The sequence below is a fragment of the Xyrauchen texanus genome, chromosome 37, assembly GCF_025860055.1.
Source record: "Xyrauchen texanus isolate HMW12.3.18 chromosome 37, RBS_HiC_50CHRs, whole genome shotgun sequence".
Lineage (NCBI taxonomy): Eukaryota > Metazoa > Chordata > Actinopteri > Cypriniformes > Catostomidae > Xyrauchen > Xyrauchen texanus.
In genome coordinates, this window is record NC_068312.1 from 22,019,003 (window position 1) to 22,033,121 (window position 14,119).

Here is a 14,119-nt window from a genome sequence, read left to right on the forward strand (position 1 = left end):
TCTTCCATCAGCAGAGCACAAACAAATATCTTTAGAAGAACATTTCAGCTCTGTTGATCCTCACAATGCATGTGAATGGTGTCCAGAATTCAGAAGGTCCAAAGAGGTCATAAAGGCTGCATAAAAGTAATCCCTACAACTCCAGAGGTTAAATCTATATTTTCTGAAGTGATTTGATAGGTGTGGCTGAGAAACAGATCAATATTTAAGTCTTTTTTTACTGTAAATCTTTCATTTTCATATTCTGGTGTGAAAGTTACTTTCGCTTTCACATTCAGCCACCTACTGATTGGGGCAGATAAATGGAGAATATTTACTGTAAAAAAAGTACTTAAATATGGATCTGTTTCTCACCCACATCTATCATACTGCTTCAAAAGACATGGATTTAATCATGTGTTCTGTGTTCTGCAGACAAAAGAAAGTAATACACATCTGAGATGGCACGAGTGAGTAATGAGGTGACTACACAATGAGAGAATTTTCATTTTTGGGTGAACTATCCCTTTAATTGCTGGCTTAATATTGTTTAGTAATGTTGACATTTGATCTCTGAAATAGTGCACTACTTTCTACATAAAAATAAGGTATTCAATAATTTACTGACAATAAACTGTAAATTGTGACTAAGATAGCCTTATTTTACATTCAGATAATTATTAATAAATGTCTTATTCGTTCAACTAGTTGATTATTGCAGACCATTAAAATAGTGTTCCCAAACCTTTTTGTTCAGCCCTAATATGCTAACCAGGCAGGTCACTTCTAACTAATTCTTCTTTAATGCATCAGGATGTCTTGGCATGTCAACATGGATTACTGTATGCTAGGCCTTTCCCAACATCTGCACATTGTTTATTGACTAAAGATCACTGATATAAAACTATTCTTATGAGTGCTGAGGCATTAAGATCTTGTGACGTTCTTATTCAGCTTTGTGTGCAAATATGCAGATTGTTCCTTGAGGGGGTTAATGAGTGTTGGAGAGAGAGAACAAAGGAACAACAAACATACATTTTACTGAGCACAAAGCAACAAAGCTACCAGCCTGCAGTATTTGTTACACGACTGGAAATCCTGTCTGACAACAAACAGGAAGGGAAGATGAAAGGGGCTTTGGGTGATGGGTGAATATTCTTTGATGCTTTTAAGTCTGTCTGTCATAATGAGGTGTACAAGGTAAAACTTGTATGAAGATGTGTGTGAGTGTGTGTTTATTTGTTATTTTTGGTGTAGTTTTGTAGCTAGACTCCTGTCTTTGAACTTTAAATGTTACATGAAATGATGTGAGCTCTCCAGCATGGCATGATTGATTCAGTCTTGACCAGCTGAGTAAGCACAGAGCGAATAGTGCATGGTTTGAAATACTGAATGAGAGAGAGAGAGAGAGAGAGAGAGAGAGAGGTTTAACAAAACTTTATTATGTCACAAATAATTAATCAAAATTACTCTCTAAAACAGAACCCTAATATAACAAGATACAAACAATTAAACATATAAAAACCTCTCTACTTTAAACATTTAAAATTAGCACTTCTTCATCTCCAACTCCAAAACATTTCCCACAGCCCAAATAGTTGCAAAATCTAAGACAGATCCAGTACCTAATATTTTATTCTTTCTGGTTTTCCATATTGCTATCTTTGCTGATCCCAACAAATAGTTTAATAAAAACAATTTCCTTCCTTCCTGGAAGTTATATTTCGAACCACTAATACAACTTTTGTAAGAAACATTTTCACCAAAACCTTCAACCCAACTTTCTTAAAAAACAAAAAGGCTTCTTAATCTCTCACATTGAATAAATAAAAGTTTCTCTATAGGAGGCTTGTACAAAGATCTCCAGCATCCTCTGAAGTCTGGCCCAAATATTTCTGACCACCTCCAAACCTTGACTTTCTTTAAAACACACCAATGAGACATTTTGACACACAGAATATAACGCTTTTTTTGCAAATCTCATGAAACCTTCCCAATTCTGGTGTTTTAAAAGTCAAAATTGTGTCGCCTTCTTCTTGGTACTCCTCCTGTGCCGCTGCTGACACAGATACCAATGGAAATGTATAGTCTTTCCCCCTCTCTTGCACTTGTTCTAACGCCTCTCTGCAGTCTCCTGGCAAAGCTGCATGCACTTCCTTCAGCACCTGAGACATGAGTCGTAAAGAGTTTATTCCTGTTTCCTTCTGAAGTGATTCCACTGTTTTCCAACCTTTGACATCTCTGAGATCTTCTTTTTTTGTAAATCCAGCTCTAATCAGACAGTTCCTCAACTTCCTGAAGACAAACATTTGGTCTGAATCAATGGATTGTGAAACAATGGTTCCCCCATAATCCAGTCTTGTGGTTGTTCAAATCCTCTATTTACAGAAAAGGTCATATTCCACACTTGTAGTAAGGAACGATAAAATGGAGTCAAACTGCTCAAGTCCAGTTCATGTATTCTTATTAAAAACAATTGCTCGTCATAACCAAGACTTGATGTCCTTCTCAGCAAAGCACATGCTGCATTACTCCACTCTGTCTCCTCCTCATACAACAGTCTCTGTGCTGCTTGTAAACTAAAAGTATTGATCCGACTTCTGATGTCTACAAGACCTTGTCCTCCTTGAGTCTGCAAATACAAAACAGGCTTAGGAATCCAGTGTTGCCCCGACCAAAAGAAATCCACCAACTTTCTCTGGATATCTTTAATCAGTCCATCAGGTGGCTCAAGGACATTTAGTCTGTGCCAAAGCATACTCTATGCCAACTTATTTATGACCAAGACTCTACCCCTGTAGGATAGTTCAGGAAATAGCCTGATCTGTGTCTTCCCTGCCTCCCACCACTGAGTCAAATTTTCGAAATTATTCTTATTCAATTTCCACATTTCCCAAAAATAACAAAATTTCTCACAGAATGAGTTATCCTACAACAATTTAGCATTTAAATGCCAAAAATAACTTGTATGTGGTACTTTCAAAATATTAAAATCAATAGTAACAATGTGATGATCAGAAAAACCATTCGGAAATATATTTGCATTCATGATTCTATTATTTTCTTTCTTACTACATCTTAATCCATGTGTACTGTTTAATCATCTGATTACTATCCCTCCACACATCCATTAATTCAAACTCTTTAGTTAAATTAAGAAGTGCATTACTTGACTCTTCTCCATTCCTATCTAATAAGAAATTAGTAGTACAATTCCAGCCTCCACCCATTATCACACAAAAATCATCATTTTGTTGCCTTAATGTATTTTGCAGTTTTCTAAAAGGTTCTAAACAATCTGGCCCTTTATTAGGAGCATAGACGTTAATATATAAAAATACAGACCCATTAATTTCTGCTTTAACTATTAAAACTCTTCCTTTTTCTAATTCCATGGTTAACAAAATTGTCAAATCAATTTTCTTTGAAAAAAGGATAGCAAGTATAAAACACTTCCTCTCCCACCATCTATACCATTCTACCTCATTTTTATAATCTCTATGAGTTTCTTGTAAAAAGTAAAGTTTATATTTTTTAAATGTATGATTTCAGCAACCATTGCTCACTTGCTCCTGTCTCTTCCCCCATTGATATTTAAGGAACCCAATCTTATACTCTCCATAAGAAGACTAAGTTAGAAAGAAAGAAGAAAGTATATTCTTTTCTTCCAATGAATATACTTGCTCACAGGTAATTTGCGAGAAATCATATATGTCCGATAAATCAGATTGAACACTCTCATCATCATCACCATCCTCATTGCCCATTCCTTTATCAGATTCCAGCACTATCTTTGGCGAAGGAAAAACGTCCCCACTTTCAGCCTTGGAATCTGCTGCTTCACTACTTTCAATGTTCATCTGGCCTACTACCCTTATCTCCTCCTCAGCTTCACTTTGCTCCAACACCTGTTCACTAAGAACTCTTTCATCCATTACAACAGACATACTATTTAGAGTCTCTACACGTTTGTGCATTTGAACACTGTCAGAACTGTTTTCATTCTTATTCTTACTATTAGAAAATTGAGCATCAGTGACACCACCTTCTTGTTGAGAATTCAAACTATCCTCGTTATTTAACAATTCAGCTTCACCACTAATAGTTCCCTCTGTCACTATATTCCCTGTTCTCTCACCCGAAGTATTACTCGGGCCAGCTTCACACTCTTCATTTCTAAAAGGACACAACAGTTTGAGCCACATTCAAAACAACGCATTTCTCCAGAGCACACAATTTGAAACGAGCTTAGAAAAAAACTACAAAACAATCACAAAAATGTGTTTTAAATTTAGATATCAAAATGTGTAATTAAATAAGAAAAAAGAAAAGATATGAGAACCAATTTTTAAATTGACCTCTCACCAACACTAAATTCACACTACCATGCAATAACTCCCCACTTCCCAGCATGCACCAGAGAGAGAGAGAGAGAGGTTTGGTGTGGAAATTTTCTGTTCTTGGGGAGAAAATGAAACAGAAATGTCAGTGTGTGTGATGATGTCACCATCTGCAAAGATTCCAGTGGGACTAATTATATGAATGGAACAGAGATGCCTGCCTCTCTCTTTCTCTCTCTCTCTCTCACTCAATGTTTAAGATAAAGATTCTGTACTGGGTAACACTAACTGGGTTAAAAAAAAAAACTCACAGTGAGCATAGGTTTCATGCCGTTTACTCTCTTACACTTCAAATATCGCCATCATACCTTTAAATGTGTGCCCTTTTACCTTTGAAATATAATTCTGTCTCACAATAGAACATTGTAACACTCAAATACTGACATTCTAACTCTGAAAAACAAATCTATATCTCAATACAACCTTAAACACTCAAAGACTGTGCTTTCATCTCTGACAAACTGCCCCCCTACTGTACCTCTGAAATACTGTCCCTTGATCTCACAATGCAACATTATGATTAAGTAAAATGTTTTTGCTTAATCAGTTGATACAATGCAAATCCAACCATTATATAAATATTATTTCTCTCTCTCTCTCTCTCTCTCTCTCTCTCTCTCTCTCTCTCTCTCTCTCTCCTTGCTGTTTTTTTTCTCTTATAATCAATGTCAGTTTCAGTGTACCTTTTTTAGTATAAAAAAACATTACATTTGTATTTCCAACACTGTAGCAGTATAGCTGCAGGCCATTGTTAGCAGAGAACAAAAAAAAAGTAAATACCTGTAAGTTAAAGAGACATCTAGAAACTTTTACAGCTTTTGAAGACTCCTGTCAATTTTGAATTGCTAGCAATTAAAATCTTGCTGGAGATTTGCTAGTAATTAACCCTGACATGTATTAATGCAGAGACGTGTTGATGATGCTAGCCAGTGGGTGTTTGGCAGTGTTTACTAAGAGCTCCTAAAGAACTAATGAACACACAGCGAAAGTTTAGCCCTCAGAGCATCCAGAGCAAACAAAGTCATACTCAAATCAACTCAGCTCAACACACATATGTACGTTTACTTTGTTAACTGTCACAAAGGCAAGACAAAGAGACCCAAGAACAGAGGAACTGTTCAAAAGATATATTAACAATAAATTATTACTTCAGCAGATCCAGGTGAAGTGCAGTAGAAAGCAGTAGAAGGTGATGGGTGTGTTTGTCGACGCTGACCACGCAGTGAGCAGATCCAGAAGGAATCTTTCATGAAAAGTGTTTTCAAAGGCGAGTGTAATCATTGTGGTAGTCAGGAGCAGATTCAAGAGGAATCCTCCATTGAAGAGCATGGATGAAGGAAACGTCTCAGATTACTTAACTATAACCCCTGTTGACTGATTAAAGCGGAACGAGATGCTGCGCTGATTTAGCACTTTGGGAACAACCTTAGGTGTGACCAGCTGTGAATTTGTGTGAAACACGTCAATGAACTTGACCAGAATTTATAGCCTCTGCTGGTGACATCAATTGGATGCACCTGTTGCAGGGCTATAAATAGATGCGTCACAGGTGCATCGTCAGGTATTTTGTCTGAAGAGCAGTCCTGGGGTATCCCAGTGTGGCAGTGAAGCGCAGCATCTCGTTCCGCTTTTATCAGGGAACAGGGGTTACAGTTAAGTAGCCCGAGACGTTCCCTGTCAAAAAGCTACACTTTGATGCTGCATTGATTTAGCGCTTTGGGAATGAGAATACCCACGCCGCCGCACTATGGATGTTATGGATGCTGTGGATATGATGCCCTTACGGTTGTGTAGTTGTGCTCAAAAGAGTGCGAGAGGTCTCAGACATGAGCTTGTGATGTTGACTCAAGAACATAAGAGTCCGGAGTGGCATGAACATCCAAACTATACAATCTTATGAATGTGTGCAGAGAGGACCAGCCTGCCGCTTCAGAAACATGCTGCAGAGGGACACCTCTAGCCAAGGCTTTAGAGGATGTGACCCCTCTGGTAGAGTGAGCCCTGATACCTACTGGTGAAGCTTGACCACGTGCCTTGTAGGCCAGGGCAATTGCGTCCCTCACCCAAAGCGACATAGTCTGCTTGGTGGCAGCCGCCCCCCTGTTGCAGCCCCCATGGCAAACGAATAGTTGCTCTGACTTATGCCACTGGCTAGTGCGGTGGACATAAGTCTGAAGGGTTAAGGACTGGTCAAAGTCTGTGAAGTCTTTCCTGCTCCGGCGTTGTAAACGGCGCGGAGCAGAAGGCTTCGAGAGTGACCGAATGTATAGTCCCTCAAGGACTATTGCTAAGTCCCATGAAGGGATCCTGGTCCTTCAGGTGAAAGCCCAGTGTCCCTCAGTTGGTACCCTTCAGAACCAAACATGAAGGTTCCACAGCTCGGGCCGGGGATGAAATATTGTCCCCTGCGCCTAAGACAGAAGGTCCCTCCTGTCCGGAATCGTCCAAGGCAAGCCGTCGAGGAGAGACATTATCTCCGAGAACCATACCCTGTTCGGCCAATGCGGCGTTATCAGTAAGATGCAAGACCCTTGCTGGCGAACTCTGGCCAAGACTCCCGGGAGCAGAGAAACCGGGGGAAACGCATACAGGCGCATTCTGGGCCATGTATACGCCATCGCCTCCAGACCCAGGAGGGCTGGGTTACTCAGAGAGAAGTAGAGGGGACATTGCGCAGTCTGTTGAGAGGCAAAGAGGTCCATTTCTGCCCTGTAAAATCTCATCCAGATTTGTTCCACTACCTCGTGGTGGAGTTTCCACTCCCCCTTCTGTATTCTCTGTCTGGACAGCAAATCTGCTCCCACATTCAGGCATCCAGGGATATAAACTGCCCTGACTAACAGGAGCTTGCCCTGGGCCCAAAGGAGAATCTGACATGCCAGAGTGTTCAGCTGGCGTAAACGCAGACCTTGTTGATGATTTATGTTAGAGACTGCTGCTGTGTTGTCCACCCGCACCTGGATATGGCAGCCTCTCAAATGCTGGAGGAAGTATTTCAGGCCCAGAAATACAGCCATTAAATCGAGGCAGTTGATGTGCCAATCAAGCTGATGACCCTCCCATTCCCCTTGAGCTGGACGACCGTCAGGGAGGCATCTGTACCCAAAGTAAGGAACCGGGCTCTGAACCACATAGAAAGGGTACGAAGCGTGCGGCGCGTAACCCTTATTAGCCTTAGGGGACTGGCCCTTGGATGAAATCCCCTGGATTTGAGCCACAATTGAAACGGTCTCATATGCAGAAGGCCCAAAGGGATCAGCAAGGGCGCAGATGCCATGAGACCTAGTATTTGTTGATACTGACGAACAGTGCAACCTTGGCTTAGCCTGACTTTGCTCAGGGTGTTCTGAATGGACACGATTCTAGAGGGAGACAATTGTGCCCGCATCATGATCAAATTCCATACCCAGAAATTCCATGCCCAGATAGGTAATTCCCTGAGTGGGAGAGAGAACACTCTTTCTGACGAGAAACCAGATGAGCTAAGACGATATCCCTGTGCTGAACTGCCAGTTCTTGAGACTGTGCTACATTTAAATTTACATTTATGCATTTGGCAGTTTATCCAAAGCGACTTACAGTGCACTTATTACAGGGACAATCCCCCTGGAGCAACCTGGAGTTAAGTGCCTTGCTCAAGGACACAATGGTGTTGGCTGTGGGGTTCGACCACAGTGTCCTTCTGATTACCAGTTATGTGCTTAGACCACTACACCACCACCACTCCAGTATCAGCCAGTCTAGCACAGTCAATGTAATTCAGAATGCGGATGCCCCGGAGTCGCAAAGGAGCCGGTGCTGCATCCATACATTTCGTGAATGTGCGGGGTGATAGGGCTAGGCCTAATGGAAGAACCAGATATTGGAAGGCTTCGCCCCCAAAAGCGAATCTCAGGAACTTCCTGTGTTGTGGCAGAATTTCTATATGAAAATATGCGTCCATGAGATCGATTGTGACCAACCAATCGTGATGTTGGATTTGGGAAACAACCGTCTTGATAGTTAGCATATTGAACTTGAACATCCTGACTGAGCGATTCAAGCCTTGAAGATCTAAGATCGGACGCAACCCCCCATCCTTCTTGGGAACCAGGAAGTATCTGCTGTAATAACCTGACTCTTTCTCAGGAAGGGGAACATGTTATATGGCCCTTTGACCAAAAGATTTTGCTGTTCTTTCCACAGAAAAAATGCTTGCTCCGGTTTTACGGTAGTGGAAACCACGCCATTGAAGCGCGGAGGATGGCAAGAGAATTTAATTCTGTAGCCTCTTTCTACTGTTCTTAGAGCCCACATAGAAATACCTGGCAGAAGTTTGCAAGCTGCCAGGTTCTCTGAGATGCCTATTAATTTTGACACTTCCTGTTGAGGAGATGTCGAGTGTTCCGTGTCCTGGACTAAGGCAGGAAGCAACGGTACACCCAACATTTCGCTGGAAACCGCTAACTTCCGAAACACCAGATGCTGTGGGAATGGAGCAGTTTCATGGGGGTATCAGGAGGGTCGAAGTGGATGATACACGCACCCCGTCCCGACCGTCAGGGTTTTTTCCTCTTAGAAATGACTGCCCTGAGGTCTTGCTTTGGGGGCTTCTGAGTGCGACGAGCCAGTCCCCAGTCTTTATGAGGGGGAGCACGACTTGCCATGCTTTGTTTCTGAGCCTCCCTTTTAGAAGGACTGGTGCGGGGCTGGGTGGCCGACGGCCCCTCCCCCTGAGTGCGGCGAGGAAGGAATTGCCCGAAGGCTTCCTTGTGACTTTTCGCCTCCTGGAACCTGGTGATAACTACATTCATAGCATCACCAATTAAGCCAGAAGCCGAAACCGGGGCATCGAGAAGGAAAACTTTGTCCTTGTCTCTGATGCCCAACAGGTTGAGACATAAGTGTCTCTCCATGCTGACTAAAGCCGACATAGACCGGCCAATTGCACGGGTTGTCTGCTTGGTCACATGGAGAGACAGATCTGTGGCTCGACGAAGCTCAGAGATAGCCTCTTCGTCGACCGTGGTGCCTGCACTCAGGTCCTTCAACAGATCAGCCTGGTAACACTGCCATAGTGTGCAGGGCAGCACCAGCCTGACCTGCTGCCTGATAAGCCTTCCCCACAAGCTTGTAGGTGATCCTGCATGGCTTTGTGGGGAGAATGGGTCTCTTTAGTTATGATGCCGAGTCAGGTGAGAGAAAACCCGCAAGTGTCTCTTTTATTGGCGGCATCACTGAATACCCCCGTGCCTTGGCACCCACGATAGTCGAATATGTCGATGTATAAGACACGAAGACATGGGAAGTATAAGGTTTCCTCCATGAATGAGAGAGCTTGTCATGGAGGTCATCAAAAAAGGAAGGGACTGATATAGCGTTCCCTTCCCCCTTTTTTTTTTGGCCACCAGACAGAAATATGTCTTCTAGTTTGGAGCGTTTGGAGGTCTCTTGTTTGTTTGGTCTGTAGTCTGGCCACAGCCCGAGTAACCACCTCGAGTAATTCCTCAGCCGCTTTATTATTGTGCGTGGAATGTTCAGAGGTTCAGCGTCCCCCTCATGAACCGAAGAGGAGCCGAAGCGCGCTTCAGGCTTACGAGAAGGATCAGCTGGATCTGGGGAGGGAGCGAGCGATAGGGACGGACCCGTCTCTCGCTCCTCAGCCAGATCTATGCGAGAGCCCCATAATGAAACAGTGGGTGCTGGCTCTTGGAAGTAAGCGAGACAAGTGTGAAGCATTTTGACTGTAAACAGATTGGAATGCTTATACCCGTCCTGCCCCAACGCAAGAGCAGCATGCTCTTCCCCCAAACACACAAAACAAAACTGGTGTTTGTCCGTTTCTGCCATAGAGCGTAAACATGGGAACACACACTGCTTGCTTTGTTTATCAGTCATTCTTTTTCTTCTTTTATTTTTTTAAAGAAAAGAGAAAGAGAAAGGTTTCTGCAAACTGCCTAATAATTCTAACTCCTAATAGAGGAAAGTTGAAAGTTCTGACAGTCAATAAGCACAACCCACACAGAATGATCTGAAGACAAAATATCTGATGATGCACCTATGACGCATCTATTTATAGCCCTGCTACAGGTGCATCCAATGGTGTGACATGCAGAGGCTATAAATTCTGGTCAATTTCATTGATGTGTTGCACACATATTCACAGCTGGTCACACCTAAAATTGTTCCCAAAGCGCTAAATCAACACAGCATCAAAGTGTAGCTTTTTGACAGGGATCAGGCATACAGCAACTGGAAGGCAACCACACTCCCGACACGTGGGCAGAGATGGACAACCAAAACATATACACGAGACAGGACTAACTAGGCAGAGAAAGTGAGGTGAGTTACTTCAACACCAAAAAACAATCTGGCAAAGAACATGACTCAATGACAGGCTTAAATGGGCAGTAAATTAGTGGAGAGACAACTTGTGCTAGCACGCTAATTAGTGGTGCAATCAGTCTCTCCTCAGGTCCATAACCCTCCCAGTCAACCCGGTAAAGGAACCCTCTGCCCCTGCGCCTCTTGATCTCTTGATTGTATACACTGCAGAACCCCCAACTAGACATGGAGGAAGCGGGACAGGTGTGGTGGGATATAAATTGGAACATAAAACCGGTTTGAGCATGAAACATGAAAAACGGGATGGGTTTGAGGTAAAGAGGTCCTTTGAGACAGACCGCCACCAGACGAATTACCTTGGTGATGGGAAATGGTATGTAAACTGGGAGCTTAGAACAGTGCCAGTCTGCCGACCTCTTAACACGAGCGCCACTCCATATGAGGGTTCTCTGGCTGCTTTCCAGGTGCACCAGCACCTTTGCATAAAGGCATGAAAGGATTGGAAACTGAATGTCGGTTGTCGACGTGTCGATGAATGTCGATTTCATTGAACAGGTGTATGTGGTAACCGAGGCTACACTGGAAGGGTAATAACCCCATAGATGATGACTGCAAGGAGTTGAGGGCATACTCGACCCAGACTAAATTATCTCTCCAAGAAGATGGATTACGGGAGGCCACACAGTGCAGGGTTTTCTCAAGTTCCTGATTCACCCGCTCCACTTGCCCATTTGTCTGGGGGTGGAACCCAGAGGACAAACTCACAGTAGCCACCAGCTGTCAGCAGAATTTTGCCCAAAAACATGTCACAAATTGGGGCCTCTGTCAGAAACCACATCGAATAGGAGGCCATGAATGCAGATGCAGTGGTTAATGACTGCCACTGCAGTCTCCCTCGCTTTGGGTAATTTGGGGAGGGTAATGAAATGAGCTGCCTTCTAGAACCAGTCCACAACAGTCAAAACGACTGTTGCCATGGGAAAGGGGGAGACCAGTAATGAAGTCCATGGCTATATGCAACCAGGGTCTCGTAGGTACTGTCAATGGTTGGAGGTGCCCAGCCGGGGGATTACTAGAGGTCTTATTAGTCATGCAAATGGGACGTCTAAGTTCCGATGTACATCCTACACTATCAGTGGCCACCAAAAATGCTGTCTAATGAGCGTCTGGGTGCAAGCTGCCTCTGGATGACAAGTGACATTGGATGAGTGGCCACACTATAGGACGTACATCCTAACTGAACACAGAACAGACAATCGATTCACTGGACGCGTAGCGGAAGACACTGTGTTTCATAGCGCAGCGTGGACTATAGCCTCCACATCCCAGGATACCATGCCCACAACCCATGTGGCGGGTAGAATGGTGTCCGGTGGGATGGTAGAGGTCTTGATTTCGAAACATCGAGACAATGAATTGGGCTTGATGTTCTTAGAGCCCGGGCTACGAAAGAACAAAGTTGAATTTGTGAAATATAGTTCCCAGCAAGCCTGTCTAGAGTTAAGATGTTTAGTTAAGTGCTACGAATGTACTCTTATAATCAGTCCAGACCACAAAAGGTAACCCTCTAACCAATGATGCCAATAACCCAAGCCAGCTGGATAGCCAGAAATTCTCTGTTACCGACATTGTTGTTCCGTTCTTCTAGTGTTAAGTGGTGTGAAAAAAAGCACACAGATGCATCCTTCCATCCAAGGAAGAGCGCTGCAACAGGACCGCTCTGACACCAAACTCTGATGCATCCACCTCCACGAAAAACTTTATAAACATTATAAAACCTCTCCTTAATTTAGAAAATGCAGCCTTGGCCCACAGGGACCAACAAAAGTCAGTGAGGGTGGAAGTGAGATCAGTCAGAAACGTGGCGAGTAGGCTGTTATTACGAATAAACCTATGATAGAAATTAGTGAACCCCAGAAACCTCTAAAAAGCCTTATGAGAATACGGGGTTGGCCAATTGGAGACAGCTCTGACCTTGGCAGAGTCCATGCACGCTCCCTTGGACAAAACGATGAAACCCAGGAAAGGAAACGACTGTGAATGAAAAGAGCACAGCTGATTCTCTAGCAGTTGCTGAAGTACCTGCCCGACGTGCATCGGGACAATGATCCATGGTCCAAATATCCATGGTCCTGGATATTTTGGGAGAAGATCAGAATATCACCAAATAGACATACACAATATGGTCAACCATGTCCCTGCGCCTGTCATTCACTAGCTCCTGGAAGACGGCTGGGGCGTTGACCAGTCAGAAAGGCATAACCAAATATTTGAAGTGCCCCTGTGGGTGTTAAAATCCATCTTCCACTCATACCCCTCCCTAATCCGGACAAGGTGATAATCATTGCGTAAATCCAGCTTTGTAAAGATGGACACTCCCTGCGAGATTTTGAAGGCTTAGGACATCAACGTCAAAGGATAACTATTCTTCACTGTGATGTCACTTCACTGTGATGCCACGAAGAAGAACGCCCCTGCCAGCAAAGAGGAAGGGTGGATGAGACCAGCTGCCAGAGAATCATTGATATACCTGTTCATGGCCTCCCTCTCAGGTGCCGAGAGCAAATACATCCATCCGCGAGGAAGAGAAGTGCCAGGGAGCAATTAAATGGCACAGCCATATGGGTAATGAGGAGGAAAGTTTGTGGAATGGGACCGGCTGTACACCGCCCTCAAGTCATGGTATGTCAATGGTATACCAGATAAATCTGTCGGTTCATCCTGCAACGAAACACAAGAATGGACAGGTGAGACAGCAGAGATAAGACAGTGTGAAATACATTAATAACTAAAGAAAGAACAGTATTGGTTAGTATCTATTTGTGGGTTGTGTGTTACCAATCAAGGATGCCCCAATACTAACGGTGCCGATGTAGATTGTGGTAATAGGACAACTGCTCCATATGATTTCCAGAGATGAAGGTGGCTGGCTTGGTGGAATGGGTGATGATGTTCAAGGGCATGCCATTGAGGGTGTGAGTGTGTGACAGGTTCGTCCAGCTGGACAATCAGAACTCGCCACTTGGAAGCCACATCGAAATCCAACACTGGTTGAAACATACTGCAGCCGGGCCGGGAGAAGCATGTATAATCCAGGGGTTTTGTCCAGGGGTGTTAAACTCACCAGTGCACACCACTGCTTACTGACGAGTGGTGTCTTCTAACTAGACAGGACATGGAAAAATAACCTTATGAGGTTACATATGAGAAATCTGAGCCCTTCCAATCAGCATGGGCTTTGCCTTGGACAATAATTCTGGTGACCTGGCCGAATTTGTGGACTAGGTATGGTGGTCAGCATCCCAGGTAGGTGGAGAATGGCAGGACAAAATCTGAGACAAAAAAAACCTCGCCTTCTCTCAACCTTGAGCTGAGCAATCGAACACCTGGCGGAGCTCCATGGCGAATGCTTGAAA

At 43.6% G+C, this 14,119-nt stretch overlaps 1 protein-coding gene across 3 annotated transcripts in view; it reads left to right on the forward strand.

Moving 5' to 3' along the window:
* The window catches only part of LOC127631339 (chemokine-like protein TAFA-2), a 172,137-nt gene that overhangs the window by 99,958 nt on the left and 58,060 nt on the right, over positions 1-14,119 (forward strand). The window contains exon 1 of one of the 3 annotated variants that reach the window (XM_052109443.1): positions 1,047-1,127. The exons of the other annotated variants lie outside the window; for them this stretch is intronic. Within the exon in view, the coding sequence (XP_051965403.1) occupies positions 1,105-1,127 (23 nt within the window). The 5' untranslated portion in view covers positions 1,047-1,104. Of the gene's footprint in view, positions 1-1,046; positions 1,128-14,119 lie in introns of those variants that run through there. 3 annotated transcript variants of the gene reach the window in all.